Source organism: Aplidium turbinatum, chromosome 16, assembly GCF_918807975.1.
Source record: "Aplidium turbinatum chromosome 16, kaAplTurb1.1, whole genome shotgun sequence".
Taxonomy (NCBI): Eukaryota; Metazoa; Chordata; class Ascidiacea; order Aplousobranchia; family Polyclinidae; genus Aplidium; species Aplidium turbinatum.
Genome location: NC_137487.1, coordinates 21,139,815 through 21,157,199, shown reverse-complemented (window position 1 = coordinate 21,157,199; position 17,385 = coordinate 21,139,815). Strand labels below are relative to the sequence as shown.

At 40.2% G+C, this 17,385-nt stretch overlaps 1 protein-coding gene across 2 annotated transcripts; it reads left to right on the top strand.

The window, feature by feature from the left end:
- The first annotated feature begins 7,955 nt into the window (after window positions 1–7,955).
- On the top strand, window positions 7,956–15,597 carry LOC145785634 (uncharacterized). 2 transcript variants are annotated; one of them, XM_082597312.1, is made up of 5 exons: window positions 7,956–8,108; window positions 9,087–9,199; window positions 9,766–9,868; window positions 10,363–10,401; window positions 14,064–15,597. In XM_082597312.1, the coding sequence occupies exons 1-5, from the start codon at window positions 7,994–7,996 to the stop codon at window positions 14,114–14,116; spliced, it is 423 nt and encodes a 140-aa protein (XP_082453438.1). In that variant the 5' UTR covers window positions 7,956–7,993; the 3' UTR covers window positions 14,117–15,597. The 2 variants fall into 2 exon arrangements, with proteins under 2 accessions (XP_082453438.1, XP_082453439.1); XM_082597313.1 differs by having other exon boundaries at window positions 13,974–15,597.
- The last annotated feature ends 1,788 nt before the right edge of the window (window positions 15,598–17,385 follow it).

The window sequence follows — 17,385 nt, the reverse complement described above, 5'->3', positions numbered from 1 at the left end:
GCTCAATGTTTGTTACTGCTGGTCTCAACTCTCAAGGCGGTTTCAATGTTGCTTATGGAAGGGTGTTTTGTTTTGATTACGTCCACATTGAAAATGCTGACTATTCGATACAAACTGAAGGAGTTTGATTATGTTAGGCCTACTGATGAATCTGATCTGATAATGATGGATATTCCGCTCTAACGTCAAGCCATAAACTATAAAGCCTATTTTTCCCGATGAATGGTCGATAATCAGTGGCTTAATAAAAATTTATTTCCCATCATTGTTAACCAAAAACTCTTCAGTAAATAAGAACTTTTCAAATGAATCATTTACAATCTTTTTCAGATGTTTAATGTTTTCACTAAACATTCATTAGGTGCTTTCGCACTCTCTCATTGGATGCATACTTTGTACTCTATTGCTTTATGTAGGCCTACGTTTCGCATCCAAACAAAAATAAAATGATCATCCATCCGTTTGTAAAGTTTAAGAATAGGCCCGGATTCCTCTAGTCCAGGGGTGGCCAACCAGTCAGAGACTAGGAGCCTCATTTCTTACTGTGTTAACCGCAAAGAGCTACATCATACACATTGGCAGTAGCGTAGCCAGGAGTTTAGAAGGGGGGGGGGGGGGGGGTTTGACGGCCAGCGGGCGAAGCCCGACGGCGTCTTTGCCAAAGGCGACACCCAGCGGCGAAGGGTCTGGGGAGCATCCCCAGAAATTTTTGAAAAATTACTTTGAATTTGGTGCATTTTGAGAGCATTTTCAACAAAAATGTGGGTATAAATATTCCTGTAAAATGGTGCTGTATGGTAGCATAGCAAAAGGATAAGATTATGTTTTCTTGGGCATTTTTCGGTAATAAAGCTAAGTCTCTATGTTTTCTTGTTGCTAATTCCTAAAAAACACAAATGCAATATAAACGAAAGAGCCGCATGCGGCTCGCGAGCCGCGGGTTGGCCAGGCCTGCTCTAGTCTTATAACTGAATAGGCCTACATTGTAGATCAAAGGCTTCAAACACGCAGCCCTCGACAAAGTTTTGGAGCGACCAGCAATGCATTTTTGAACTTTCAAATAACTAGTAGGCATCCTTCCATCTTTTCAGATGATGGTAGCACTCTGGGTACGGCAGCTTCTCATATGGCTCTGAAGTCCAATCCTGGCGTGGCAGTCTCGTTCACAGTTTGGACATATGAAATCAGAGGAGTTCTGATGCTGCTGTCCCTCTTTTTTTCTTTGTCTTCTTTCCTCTAGTTGCTTCCTCCGCCTCGACTGACCCTTTGCTAGACCCGCACTGACTTCGTAGCGCCATCTGTTGCGATTTGCTGCGATCAGTTCCCAGCTGGCAGGGTCTATGTCAGTCTGCTTCAGGTCTCGTTTGCAAACGTCTCTGTAACGCAGTGCGGGTCGTCCTACTGGGCGTTTCCCTGTGGCAAGTTCACTGTACAGAATGTCCTTTGGAATGCGCCCATCCTTCATTCTGGATACATGCCCCAACCAGCGTAGACGTCGCTGGCAGAGGAGAAGGTGTATGCTCAGGGAGCAAGAACGTTCCAGAACAGTGGTGTTGGGTATTCTGTCCTTCCAGGAAATACCAAGAATGCGCCTCAAGCAACGAAGGTGAAAGCTTTCAAGGCAGTTTTCTTGTCTGGCGTAAGTGGTCCAGGACTCACTACTGTACAGCAGAGTACTAAGAACACACGCACGGTACACTTTGAGTTTTGTGTTAAGTGTCAAAAGATTATTGTCCCACACTCTCCTCCCGAGTTGAGTCATCACTCCTGCAGCCCTGGCTATCCGTTTGTCGATTTCCTTATCTAAGGACAGGTTGCTGGTGACCGTTGAACCAAGGTAGGTGAAGTGGTCTGTCACTTCGAGCACTTCTGGTCCTATGGGGATGACAGGTGGCTTGGGGACATCTTGGCCCATGACTACTGTTTTCTTGATGCTGATGGTCAGTGCGAATTCCTTACAGGCATGTGCAAACTGGTTGAGCAACTGCTGCAGCTCGTGCTCGGAGTGTGCTGACAGTGCTGCGTCGTCGGCAAACAGCAGTTCTCTGATCAGCACTGTGCGAACCTTCGTCTTGGCTCTCAGTCGGGCCAGGTTGAACAGTTTCCCATCACTGCGGGTGTGTAGGTGGACACCTTGTGTGGAGTGACCGAATGCAAACTTCAGCAACAGAGAGAAGAAAATCCCAAACAAAGTCGGCGCAAGGACACATCCTTGTTTCACACCTGACCGAATTGCGAAGGGTTCGGTCTGGTGTGAACTTTCAAACTTTCAGTGAACTTTGCACGAACTTTCAAATAACTAACAACTACAGTAACTGTTCAAGTGCCACATATTACTTTTATAGGCTTGAGAAGGTAAAATTCAGTCTAAAATTGCTCAAAAAATCTTGAAAAGCCCATTAAACCTTACACGACTTTTAATCGTAGCCTACTGTCGCACTATATAATTGCACATAAGAAACGCATATTACAGCTTCGGTAAAGAGTTTGTCTTGTTGAACCATAAGCATACGAAGCCGAGCAACGTTATCAAGTTTAACATATTCAAGTTTATTACATTATAAAAACACAAAACTACGCAACAAATTAAATATCCAACGTTTTCGACATCACAAGATGTCGACCACTGTATTTTATTCAGATGTAGTTAAGTTATATATATTTTCTTCCTGAAAAGGACATCTTGTGATGTCGAAAACGTTCGATATTTAATTTGTTGCGTAGTTTTGTGTTTCTGTATGTAATAAACTTGAATATGTTAAACTTGATCACGTTGCTCGGCTTCGTATGCCTATGGTTCAACGTATATTATTACATCACAATTACATTGCCAATGCATTTGTGCCATCATCGCAATTTAGTAACCTTCGTTTTTGCGGCTCAGTTTTTCAAGGATTTAGTTTTTGCCAGTGCTGTTATTAAGTCGGTTGCAAGATTTTTCCTTTCGACTTCTGGGACTCTAGGAATACTGTTGTGAGTGATAGCTTAGCCAAATGATTTTGAGGTTTAGACATAGAAAAAAGCCATTGATTTGTTTTCTTAGTGATTGCTTTTGATTATTATAGTCGTAATACCAGCACCTCAATAAACGGGAAAAGGTGGCAAAACCTAAAAAGGTTTGAGACATGCTTGAATATGAGTTTACGTGTACGGGTGGACATAGGCTACTGTTAGGGGCATGGGCTCTATCCAAGGGGGTGAGGGGGGTGATCAATGCAAAATCACCCCCCCCCCCCCACTCATTTGACTTTTAAAAGATTTTGTGATATTTTATTGATCAAATTAAAAAAAAATATTACCGGTGTTATCACTTTTTTGAATTTTTTCAATGTGAATTTTTGATTTGGCAATCCTGAACTACGAGCCAGGTCCCAGACAACAAAATCCGTCAATTAGACATTGATTTAACGTCTGCAGATATTAAATCAATGTAAAAATGTCGGATTTTGCTGCTTGGAGGATTAACCCCTGCCTGCTCATGCATTCGATGACTACATTCATTGCTTGGAAAGAGCTCATGTCTTCACTGTACGAAACATCTGTGCTGATTGAGTACCGATCAGAATGAAGTTGATGCTGCAATGGGGGGTTTGGGGGGCGTAGCCCCCCAGAAGTTGATATGACTTTTATCCCACTGTCCAAATAGCAACCCCCAAATTCTAAAAGTGGATAGAGCCCCTGGTTAGGGGCGAATCCAGCAAGTAGTTTTAAGGGGGAGGGGCGATTTCATCAAAACCCAATGATATGTAGCCTCTGTGTAAATAAATTTGATTTTGCAAAAACACCGAGAATAAAGTTACTTTTGTGTGTTTTAAGGGGTGAGGACAATCACTCCATAGGTCTTCCCCACTGGACCCGCTACTGGCAACTGGAGGTCTGTAGCTAGCACAGCCACAAAACGTGCAAGCAGATAACAAGCAGATAACAAGCAGAACATTCACTATGTAAAGTTCGCTCAGGGGATTTCGCTGCGTCAATGGTCCAAGCCTCCACGACTCACACAAACTTGTATGTTCAGAAAGTCTTTCAGTTCCAGATCAAAGATTTCCATAATCGATCGAAACAAGGTCGATCGGTCATAAAGCCAACGCATCACATTCAGACAAGTCCAACGTCACGACACGTTTATGACTAAACAATGCAACGTGCAAAATATTGTTGACTTTTCACTGAGAAGCCTAAATTGACTGATAACTTGGAGTGGAATTAAGACAATGCCCTGTCGCAATGTTTCGCTAAAACATAAACAAAACCATTGTTCATTGTTAGGACAAAGGCAAATCTGACATCTTGCTTTGCTCTGACGTAATTCGACTTGAAAGGCAAATCAGTGAAGCGACGCGGTAGCCTTATGCCGTCATAACCAGTTGACTGAATTGCCAGCGAATAGCTTGAGCTTCAATTTGATAAACAACAAGTTAAGCAGGAATGGAATGTTAGTGCAGGGGGAGATATGACGCGAACGATTAAATTGCAGTGAATTCGAAACGTAAATGCTATTTTTTGATTTGGCTGAAAACTCTTTAGCCTGACTTCGTTTCACTAAAAACAATCGTGTTTTAAAGTGTCAAAACGATCACGCAATATAAACATATTGCTATCAATCTTGTGTTTATTATTCTTGTTGGATGAGGTAGTGTGAAGAAATTGTGAAGAATGTTTCTATGGTAAAGAAAAGAACGCTTTGTTTTACGGTTAGCCAGTGAAGATTTTCTTCTTTAATTTAAAGTATCAGCAGCAAGAATAGAACCAAGCCCAAATAGATTGTTTTCGAATTTCATTCTTCAACGTAGTTGAAAAAAGGTTTCAGAGCAAAATATATTCTTGTTTTTTAGGTATGTTTTATCCATCTAGATTAGAAGCACTCTCTACATTTCCCTGGTTAGTTTTCACTCTTCCCCAAAAAATACAGAATGCATTATCTCAAACAGCAAAATCAGTCACTTTTGCATTGATTCAATGTCTGTATTGGACATCACACCTTCTCAATAATTTATAATTTGTGTCGCATGCCGTTGATATATATGATGTGATCCAAAAACAAAAATTTGTTTAAACAACTCAGACCGGCCAGGTTCCAAAATCAATATATTTCCGCAAATTTGACAACTATTGCTTTGTGGAACGTTTCAATTACCAAGCTGAAAAAACTGTTATTTTTCACATTGATTCAACGTCTGCATACATTGATTCATCGTATAAAGAAAACCAATTTTACTAGCTTGGTCCATAAATTGAATTCTTTATTGAATTTTCCAAAATTTTCGATAAATTTTTTTCAATGCAAATCAGAGTGAATCGATTTCCAGTCAAGAAAGTTGTTGTCATCTCAAGCGTGACAAAAAAATTTAAACCACGCTCGAACCAACAACAGACTGTGATGTCACGGTGAGAGCCCTGTTTAGACATTCGTAAGAGCGTCAGTTCGACACCGCTCAAGCGCATGTGGCTGTGTCTTTAGAAAGTGTAAGCCTTGATACAACAAAAATAGTCAACAAATATTACACTTTTACTTTAAAAGTTAGCTAGAAGTCGTCAATTGATTAGTTTTGGTTGCGCACATGACAAACTGAGTGCAGGAAATTACCGAAGCAATTGACGACTTGTTAGATTATGTCACAATATTATAGCGGAAGGCTATAGAAGTGAGAAAAGGTGGAAGTTATGAATTGAAGCGGTGCTTTTGGGAATAATAACTTTTATAATATGAGAATACAAATACAATTGGGAATACAAGCGTCCCAATGGGTGAGCCTGCAATATTTACTGGAGATAAGGCTCAAGGCAGGAAATTAGAAAACATTCAAAGAAAGTAATTCAAACTGTAAATCAAACTGAGTTGCTGGGGGGACTGTAAGTGGCTTCAACTGAAAATTAAACTTTAGTGACATTTTTCAACAACTTACTGCTTGTAAAGTAATAGGCGGGGTAAGAGGGGTTATTAAATTTGTAATGTAAATTTTTAAAAATTCAAAGAAAATGAAGGGGTGTACCAGCAAACATCTATAGGATTGGCCCATGATACAAGAGAAGGATCCCCAGAGGATACAAACTGATTTGAATGAATCAACAAGTGAATAAAAAAATAACAGTTAACCTCTCAAGTACATGTAGCTCCACACAGAGTGAAATTTACATGCCTTTTGACTCTTTTTTATTTCTTTTTTTAAAGAAATAAAAAAGAGTCAAAAGGCATGTAAATTTCACTCTGTGTGGAGCTACATGTACTTGAGAGGTTAACTGTTATTTTTTTATTCACTTGTTGATTCATTCATATCAGTTTGTATCCTCTGGGGATCCTTCTCTTGTATCATGGGCCAATCCTATAGATGTTTGCTGGTACACCCCTTCATTTTCTTTGAATTTTTATACTTATATGTGCCGCTAGAATCTAATTTCTTGTATTTTAGATCCATCTCAGATGATTGTTTTGTCCTAGCTCAGTTGCAAATTCTTGTCTTTTTTTCTAGTTTTTATTTTTAACAAATTCCTGCCATTTCTTAGCACAAATTCTCTTAAAAAAATCACACCTTTTAATAGGCTGTAAAACTACGTTTCGCTGAGGTCCAAATTTAAAACTTAAATCCAGTCTCATTGTCTCACAACAATCACTCAAGTTTCAAATCATCACCTCAACCAACGCATCAAGACAACTTTCTACTTTCACTTTACTACGCTGAAGAGATCTGAAGATCGAAACACTGGCCTTTGTCCGTAGTTACTTTTCGTAATGTCTTTTTAGACATTCTTTTTGAGTCAATAATACTTTTAAAGAAATAAAAAAGAGTCAAAAGGCATGTAAATTTCACTCTGTGTGGAGCTACATGTACTTGAGAGGTTAACTGTTATTTTTTTATTCACTTGTAAATTTTTAAAGTTTAGCTTTTCCAAAACCTTTCTTAACCACAGAACTGATTCCAAGGTTATCAGATCTGATTCCAAGGTTATCAGATCTGAGTAAAAGTTACAAAAATTTTTATTTTTAAGTTTCCAGCCTAATTGTTACTGATGACAAATTCGCGCAAAATACTGTCAAACTAGGAATAAAATTGGGAGAAATGGAACGAAAAAAAACGCAAATGCTAAAATTTTTCGGCGACTGCAAAACAAAACCAGTCCAATTTTGCGTGAAAACCCGGAACTGGCAACTCTTTATATTTGAATCCAATGTACTGTAGAGTCCTAGGCTTGCCAGATTGGCCCTTTTGGGGCCAAATTTGTGAAATTTGGCTCTTTTTAGAGGTAGTTGGCCCCAAAAAAAATTGTTTGGCCCCTTGGCCCTTTTTTTTTCAATATTTGGCTCTTTTTGGAAGCAATTGGCACATACTATCAAACTAGCTATTTAAATAAATGTCTTTCGGAAATTGAGACTGAGAAATGTTATTACGATTTTTTAGACAGTGTTTAGCTGACAATGTTTATGCCAATGCCAAAGATTCGAGTGGAAACACTGTAGAAGATGAAGATTTGAAATTGTTCTTGTAGAATGTGTTGTTGTAACGTTATTATGTTTATTAGCAACGTTATTAACATTAATGAACAATTTGGCTCTTTTTTACCCAGTTTGGCCCTTTTTTCAACATTGTTTGGCTCTTTTTCTCAAAAGCTGTCTGACAATCCTGTAGAGTCCCAAGAAATTTGTCACAATCAGCTACAACAATTTTATTGTCAACAAACATAACTAACCGGACTGAACTGCTTCTCGTGTCTAACCAACTACCATAGCTCGAAGGCATAGTGACGTCACAGAGATGTTTATTATTGTTTGCTTTGATTCCTTTCCGTCGCTTTTGATTCAAATTAAAGTCAAAGTTTCAGTCCATGATAAAAACATCAGTTTTTATTATAGAAAATTTATTGTTACGTAAGCGATCGATGTCGTATGAATAATTCAAGGAAATAACGATTTTTGAGTTTTTGCTACTGTAGTTTTATCGTAAACATGGGATGCTGCTTTTACGCTAAAGTAGTAGATACACAACTGTAAGAAGCAATGAGCGACAAAGCTCCGGAGGCGACAAGCGAAAATGTTTCTGTGTCGATTCCAATGCTGCCAGCAGTCCCTCCAATGGAAGGAACAAGAACGTACCCAGAAGATACGAAGCTTGGTGAGAAATGCAGCATTGAGTAGAATTTATAGTGTAGACTTTGGCGAAGTGAAAATTGAAACGTTGTATTTCCCTGAGTGTCCTTTGGATGCCCCCTGGGTGACTTGGGAACACAATGATCACCCATCAAGCCCAGGTGTGCTCATGAGTAGTGAACCCTTGCTTGGTTGTGGTGATTATATAAAATGTTTTTCGCACCAAGTGAGAAGTAACTACACTGAGAAGTTAGTTACAAATAACTGAGTTAACCAAATTTATCATTGAAGTTATTGGAGGGAGAAAAGTCTCGTATAAATCTCAATTTACAATTTTTTTTCACATCCACAAGAACATAGGCTACTTTTTGAGCAGGCAACACAACAATGAGCTCCTTGCGCCAAACATCACTAGTCTGTAACTTAATGACTTTATATTGCAGAATTCATTTATTGCTGAATGAAGGAAAAGCAGCTTTTGTGGTAAACCGGCTGTGAAAAACCTTAATAAAAGTTAAACTTATTTAATAAAAATGTAAGCATTGCTGAAACTACAGAACTGGGAACGCCACAAAAGTGAATCACATCAATTGAAAGGTCTTGCTTAGAGCACAACAATCCAATGTAACCGACCATGTTGCTAATATACTGAATAAAAGCAAAGAGAAATAACAGAAATTTTAAGCAATTCAAAGAATACATTCCAATGTAGGTTCGGGAGAAAGTTCGATTTTGTACCACAGGGCAGTGGCACGTTCTAATTTTAATGGTTTTCAAATAAGCAACAACTAAGCATCTGTTAGCGCCATGTTCGATGAGCACACATGGCTTTGTCACGTCATAGCCATCGCCGGCATTTCTGTCTGTTATTCAATAGTTTTCACGTATGATATTTCGTATGCTCTCAGGAAGTCAAAACTTCTTGCTTTCTGGCAAACTTCTCACGACGTAGATGAAGCATGACGTCATCGTAAACTCGATTTCACTACTTCTTTATTTTCAGGCTTCAAATTGTTTGAGCCTCTCATCATCCGGGCGTCGGCCGTGGCAGCCGCCCCACTCCGAGCGTCCGTGGAGCCGGATGTGGAGCGCGGTGGGAGTATGACGTCATACACAGTACGAGCGACAGACTAAGTGTTTGAATTGAAAATATATTTAACGATCTCTTTATTTTAACATAAACCATGAATGAGATAATTTTGTAACAAACATGTCACACATTGAAATGCCGCCAGAATCGGTCACTGTCGATTGTAAAACTCGTTTGTTGATGGCATCCTGCGCAGCCGTAAAGCAAAAGCAAAAATGTTCGGATGCCAAAGTTTTAAGTGACCTCATCCACAAAAGCGTTTGAAGAACAATTCAATAGATTTGTCCTCGGGAGCAAAACAATTAACTTCTCACATACAATAAGAGAGGTGAAGTATGACCAAAGTTACGGTGGTTGGAGAATATGTTTTACATACAACATCAAAGACCTTGTTGAGCGATTCACGATGCAAAGCAAGAAGTTTTATTCGTTTTAAAAATTTTTAAAGCTCAACTTCAGCAGTTTAAGCTTTATGCATTGAGCCATAACTTCAGTTTCCACGTGTTTGTTTCTTTCTTTTGTATTCAACTTGACGAGATATTTCAGCGACTTCGATCCAGTGTTGCCATTGTGATGCTTCCTTCTGTTTCAGCCCGTCTACCGCAAAGTTTCCACGACGTGCAAGATCGCGCTAATCCTCGCGAGCATCTTCTTCGTTGTCACGCTCCTCGCTATCGGGATCTACTTCTTCGCGCGTGAGTGAAGTGTTTGTTTTGTGATTATCAACTGATCACTCAGTTGTGACGTAGAGAAGCTGTCACAATCGGAGGCGACTTTGTATTCACTTGTACGCGCGATCCTAGTTTGTAAAACTTGCCGCTGTTGTCTGGCGTCGTTGAAACGATGTAAAAATGGAAACCTTTGCCAGCTGGGTCGTTGTTCAAACAAGATTCTTTGCAAATGCTCTTACGAGGTTGACGTAGCAATCCACGAATCTTTGTTCATCAACCTTGGAATCCTGGAATGAATTGAGAATTTTTATCTCTTGAACACATTGAATGAAACCACCCAATGTAATGCCTCCACTTGCTCTCTCGCAAAGCTGAAATAGAATCTTTTTTATGACAGCGTCTTGCATGGTTTTGTGGCGCAGTATTATTGTTTTCGTTCGTGTCATGATAAGTAAAGAAGTGTTGCTATATTTTGTTTGTTTGTGGATCTCACTACAGCTTTTACCTTCTTCTTCCAGGCACCTACACTCCACAGGATCTGTCTGTTCCCTACATTGGTAAGTAAAAATGTGCCGATGTAATTATGTTTGATGGCTGATTAGGATATTGGCAGATTAAACAAAATTTTTCGTAAACTGAGTTTAAAATAAAACAATGACGAAGAAATTTAAACCAAATCGAAAGCAATGGTGCGAAGCTACGGACTTAAAAGTTTATAACTTTCTGTATTCTAATGTTTTCCAAACGTTAGCAAGCCCAATGCTCCACTTACCATCCTAAACAGCAATGTTGAATAAACAAGGATTGATTTTTGAAAGCATTCAATCCGCATTTCAATGAAAACATTTAAAGCACTCTAATCGTTTGAACATATTGTCAAGATATTTGTTCCTGGAAATGGTACCTCAGTCTTCAAAGGTTCTTTGCCTGGGGTAGATATCTTGCCAGTGTATTAAAAGTTCAACCAAAATCCTTCTTGGGGTTTGACAAAGCTTTTTGTGACCTAATTTGACTATTATTCCTATGTATCTTTATCAGGGTTGGAATTCGTAGGCCAAATGCAATGACTATTTCACTATTCGATAGTGCCCAAAAAAGCAATGACTTTCCGCTATCGATACTTAAAAAAAGCAATGAACATTGTATTTTATTGTATTTGCGTATTTAACGACCAGTTTCTGCTAATGCCAGTTTCTGCTAATGCCATCGCTTCCCAGCTAGTGCAGAACGGGGTGTACAAGACAAAGGACCGCAAGGCATCCCGCCTTGTTGCCAAGGAAGTGTCTGCCCTATGGCGAGTGGAAACACCACCAGAAGAAACAATCTCTGGAGACTTCACTCCAGAGGAATTCGCCACCGCCCTCCGCCTAGTGAAACCACACAAGTCTCCAGGGCCGGATAAGATCTGCCCTGAGCTTGTGCTCCATGCTGGCCATGCCCTAAAGTCCTGGTTACGTAGATTCCTCTCTTCCTGCCTGCACCACCTCACAATCCCAAAAATCTGGAGAAGAGCTTTAGTAGTTGCGATCCCTAAGCCTCACAAGCCACCAGAGGACCCAAGGAGTTATCGTCCGATATCCCTCCTCTGTGTTCCTTTCAAGATCCTCGAAAGACTGATCTATGCCCGCGTCAACCCAATCATCGACCCGCTCCTTCCAAAAGAGCAAGCTGGGTTTCGGCGCGGAAAATCCACTGTAGATCAGGTCACACTGTTGACCCAAGACATCGAGGACTGCTTTGAGGCAAAAAAGAAGGCCGGCGCTGTCTTTCTAGATCTCACAGCTGCCTACGATACCGTATGGCATCGCGGCCTTACTTACAAGCTGCTTCGCCTGCTTCCTGACCGACATATGGTCCATATGATTATGGAATTTGTCAGGAATCGAAGCTTCACCCTCACCACCGGCAACCCACGGCGAAGCAGACTGAGACGCCTGAAAAACGGCTTCCCACAGGGATCGGTCCTGGCTCCACTTCTTTTCAACATCTACACCCACGACCTGCCAACCACGGTCTCCGCAAAATACGCTTATGCGGACGATCTGGCAATTCTCCACTCCACAAAGTCGTTGGAAAATCTAGAAGACACCTTGAGCCAGGACATGCAAACCATCTCAGCTTATCTCCAGAACTGGCGACTGAAACTCAGCGAAACCAAAACTGTGGCGGCAGCTTTCCACCTACACAATCGGGAAGCTGATCGTGAGCTACATGTCCACAACAACGGAAAACCTCTCTCCTTCTGCCCCGAGCCAAGGTACCTTGGGGTGACACTAGACAGATCGCTCACATACCGCCACCATTTGGTGTCACTGCGCAAGAAACTGACATCCCGCGCTGCATTACTGAAGCGCCTGGCAGGCTCTAGCTGGGGGGCGAGGGCTGACACTTTGCGAATAGCAGCCTTAGCCCTTGTCTACTCTTCAGCAGAGTACTGTGCACCTGTCTGGTGCCGCAGTGCTCACTGCCACAACATCGACACTGCCATAAACAGCGCCCTGCGCACAGTGACCGGATGCCTGCGTCCCACACCATTGGACAATCTCCCCATTCTCGCTGGCATCCAACCTGCTGAGCTTCGTCGCGAAGAAGCCACTCTGTCCCTCGGTCGACGGGCACTGGAGCCTAATCATCTTCTCCACCACAAGATCTCTGCCTTCCCAAACGGGCACCCCCGCCGACTGAAATCAAGACACTCATTCGTGCCAGCCGCTCGGCTTCTGATCAACGAAGCTGATGAACAAGACATCTCTGCGGCTACTTGGGCGGACCATAAATGGAATTTTGAATGGAGGTCAAGCACCACCAGACTCCATTCATTCATCCCCGACGCCGACACACGCCCCATCGGCCTGACACTACAGAGACAGGCATGGGTGCGCCTCAACCGTCTCCGTACGGGCGTCGGCCTTTTCCGCTCAACCATGCACCAATGGGGAATGGCTTCTTCCTCCTCCTGTGAATGTGGTGCCGAGGAACAGACCGCAGACCACATCATCAATGACTGTACCATCTTCAAGCCACCTAACGGAGTGGAAGGTCTGCGCGTCATGGATGATGAAACTAAAGACTGGCTGCTCTCTAGCAGCCTTCCAGTGTAGTCCGGGAACATCGTGAATCTGGGGTGGTAAAAGGATAGACCCTCGGCCCCAGAAGCTCAGACGACGACGACGACGACCAGTGATGCCAGGTTGTTTTTTGAAAACAAGCAAGTGAATCTTAAAAACAAGCCCAAAACAGGCAAATCAACACAAAAACAAGCTCAATAACTTGCAACAAATACCAATTAGCATGGAGCACGCAGTTTAGCAGTTCAAAATTTTCAATACAACCTTTGCAGTCTTTTGCAGTCCGGGTCCAAGAATGACATTTGTTTACGCTATTCCAAGCAATTATTATCTTGAAAAGTAGGGATACAATGTTGACTACAATAAAAACCTCGCAATCTCAGTGTCAAAAACAAGTTTAAAAAGTTTGACTGGCCAAAAAACAAGCCCAAAAACAAGCAACCCGCAAACTCAAAAAAAAATACGCAAACTCGAAAAAAACAAGTTCAAACTTGCGGGAAAACCGCAAGGTTGGCAGTACTGTTAACGACTCTCACTGGCAAGGTTTTTCTGAACTGTGTTGTCGCAAAATTTTCCTTAATCCTTAAAAGTTTGAAAACCGGAAGGGGACTAGGTCGGATAGTAATCCTAGAACTAAATCTCGTAAATTCGTTTTGACGACGAAGTAGCCTAAGTGAACAGAAAAAAATGATTCAGCAGTTCTCCTAAATATCGATTAGTGAAAAACGAATAATGATTTTGTTGCTTGCATAAAAAAGCAGTGAATAACGCGCATTCGATATATATGTTTAAAAGGAATGGCTATAGCATTCGATATTCAGAAAGCAACGAATAACGCTATCGAACAGTGACAACTAGTCGTTACTTCCAACCCTGATCTTTATTATACCAAACTAATGCCGAAGGCCCAAAAAGGGATATCTCTACCTGCCAAAATATGGGTATTGGTTCATCTCTTTTCAAACAGTAGCGCTGTCTGTCAGTGACGTTTCTTTCTATGACGTCAGCGTCGAACCATCGATCGCCGCTTGACTTTGATCCCGTATTTGCTCATTATTTAGAGTTGCTCTGATGCCGTGATTCAAGGAGTCGACTTTCCATCATCCAGAAATTCAACCGTTTGCTTGTTATGTTATTTATATGTATTTTAGATTTCTACGAAGACTTTAGTACAAGTTATGAGTACGTTTACCACCCAACATAGCAGACCTCACTCCCCTACGCTCATCGATAGTTCACATTGTCCTGTTCATCGAAAGTTCCTTAGAACATTTCATCCTCAACCAGTATGGCCTACGGCCTTACACCTTAAGTGATATTAGAAGGAAACATTCATAAAATACAAGCTTTGATCAGTTTTCTTAAAGGTTCATCAGCACTGGTGCTCATTCAGGGAATCAGTGTGAAAATAATAGAAAGAATCAAACTGTTCTTTAGAATTGTTTTGTTTGAATTTTATTTTTCCTGCCTCTTTTAAATGCACAAAGTTCAAAGTGTTTTTATGTCTCCTCTAAAATTCATATTTTGTTTCACCGCGTGGCAATCTATTTTAAATTCCATTTTTATTGATTTATATAAAATTTAAAAATTATTTTTCATCTTCCTTGGTCGTGTATATTTGCTTTTGTTTTGGTAGCCTATACCTATTATAATGTACATTGTACTGGCAATTTTTTGCACTGTCTATTTTTGTTTGTTTATCTTACCACTATATATTATCACTACCGACAATATATTTTGTTTAATGCATTTGCATGCTATTGAGCAATCTATGTGTTAATAGGCAGCCTTTGTGATCGCATATAACTTTAGAGAAATAAAACAGAATAACCTTAGCGGGTTTAACATACTTTTTTTACACACAAAAAATATAACATAATTAAAATAAACTCAAACGTTTTCGACACGTAAGTTACGTGTGTCCTCATCAGGAATTAAAACTGCAATATACATAAAATGAAAAATCGTGAGATAAATTTGACTTTGCACTATAACTGTATTGACACTCTGGACTGAAAAGCACAAACTGAACAAATGATATGAGCAATGAGCATATATAACTTTATTTTAAACAAGTTGGACTAGTTGTCTGCTACATGCTTGAGTTGCAGCAAATCTTTTAGTGTTGATTGGGTGCATTTGATGCATATATATTTGTAAAACAGTTCATTGCTGTAACGTGATGTTTCTGTTTGTAAATAGCAACTTCTACGCAGCAGCGTTGACAGGAGGTCCTGGAGGTACGTTTGGACCAGGGATGATTTTGAGGACCCGTAACTTGTTTAAGGGGCCGGGGAACATTGAACCCACAGTGTATTCTTTAGATACAGTGTTTTTAATTGAAATGTCATGCTTTGTAGCATGACAATCTCATCGGCCCCGATCCCTCAACGGCCCTGTTGCCACGTATAAGCTTTTTCTTGACTATCGAGGTATTTCACTCTTCATAAAAATGCCCTTGTTTCATCTTTTCACTGCGGAGAACATTTGGTTTTGTGATAATTCCATATTTTATTCATATCAATTTTCTTGGTTCATCGGTTGGCCATGCCGCATATTATGAGCCTGCTCATACGCTTTGCATCCTGACAATAAAATTGTATGAAGAGGCGCGTGGAAAATTATGACCTGCATTGCGTTTTGATTTGGATTTATTAATTTCGTTTCAGTAAACATAGTTAGATCAACAATAACAATGTGTCATTGTCACTGATTTATTAACTGTGGCGTATAGTACACATTTCAAATGGAAAGAAGCACGGCCTACGCTAAAAGTAGCTAGACAAACATAGTGCAAATGCAGACAAAATATTTTAATAAAGTAAACAATATCACACCAAATCAGAAGAATCAGTTTATTTAAATACAGAGCATTCGCCACACAAATGTGGCTTCATCAGTATAATCTGCAACAATATTAAAGAATGAAGTAAGCTTACTATTAAGATGATTACAAAATTTAATGAAAGTGTTAAAAAAGTAAGTAATATCGTGTAAAAGAAAAGCAGACAATACAGTTTGAATTTTAGAGTAAAACATATGTAGCTCATCAGTTTTCCTTTCAGTGATCTTTCCACATCCAAATTAGGTTTAATATAATAGTTAGATGCAGGGCTTTCACTTGTGAGGAAATTATCAAGATTGAGGAAGTCGTTGGCGCATCAGAAATTTTGCAAGAGAATTATGTGCCAACAAAATTCTTGCTCCACAGCTGCACACGTAAATGATCAAACTTTCGCACCCACTGCTATGGCACACCGGGGTGCAGTGACACACACTTTGGAAAACTCTATTTTAGATGATAGAGAAGTGTAGGGAAAAATGGGACAAATATATTTTCAAAAAGTTGTAAAAGTCATTTTGCCTCACTTGTGTGATCACAGAACGCGTTATTCATGGTTTCGAATGATTGTTCTATCACAGTGTTGCTGGTTCGTAAGATGGCAATAATATGTTTGAAAATAAACCACCAAAAATATACGACTTTTAAAAAGTGAAGGTCTACTTTTTGCGAAGTAAAGTAGAACACAAGAAAGAGACTCGGGACACACCATATGAGCATTAAGACTCAATGGAGAAGTGGGACAATGCAAAACATTGTTTATAGTTTAAAACAGAAACCTCATTGCAACAAGAACTAATATTTTTCACTGTAATGGTCGCAAATAAAAATTAAACTGAGGTTAGAACCTTGTTGGAATTAAAATTTAAAAAGCAGAAATGTATTCTTGCAATTTGATATGCAATAGCTGCGATTGTTTGTCGTTGTTTTCGGTTGTCCTTTGTCAAATCAGTAATCGAGTGCAGGGGCGTTGACAGGGGGGTCTAGGTGGTACTTTTGGACCCGGGCCCGGAATATTTAAGGGGCCCGGATTTTAAAAATTCCCCGCGACTTCAAACATAATCAAGATCTTAATATAATCAGATCTGAAGGAATTGCCATCAGAGGTTAAAACTGCTATTTCAGCCGCCAGATGGTAAAGTACCGGGCCCCCTTCTGGGTACTGGGCCCACCATCTCAGGGGGCCTACTAGTAATAGACTTTTGCGTGTCAGTGACAACATGTTTTTTAGCTGCTAAACTTTACTGTGTGTACTTCCATTGAGAAGATAATTTAGGTCTGGTACCAATGAGATGCTGGGCCTGGGCCCTTATATCAAAATATCTCTAAAATCACCACAAATCACGTCGTTATTTTGTGATAGAATTTCAGGGGGCCCACAGGTAATAGACTTTGCGTTTCAGTAACAATCTGTTTTTTAGTTGTTAAAGTTTACTGCGTCTGCGTGTAGCCTACTTGTTCATTGACAAGATAATTTAGGCCCGGTACCGGTACCAATGAGATGCTGGGCCCTTATACCAAAACATCTCTAAAAACCACATTATCTTGAAAAGTTAAAATGTGACAACATTAGTAAAATTACCTGTATTTGAAATAAAACAGGTTGGTTGCAATTGAATACTTGAAATCAA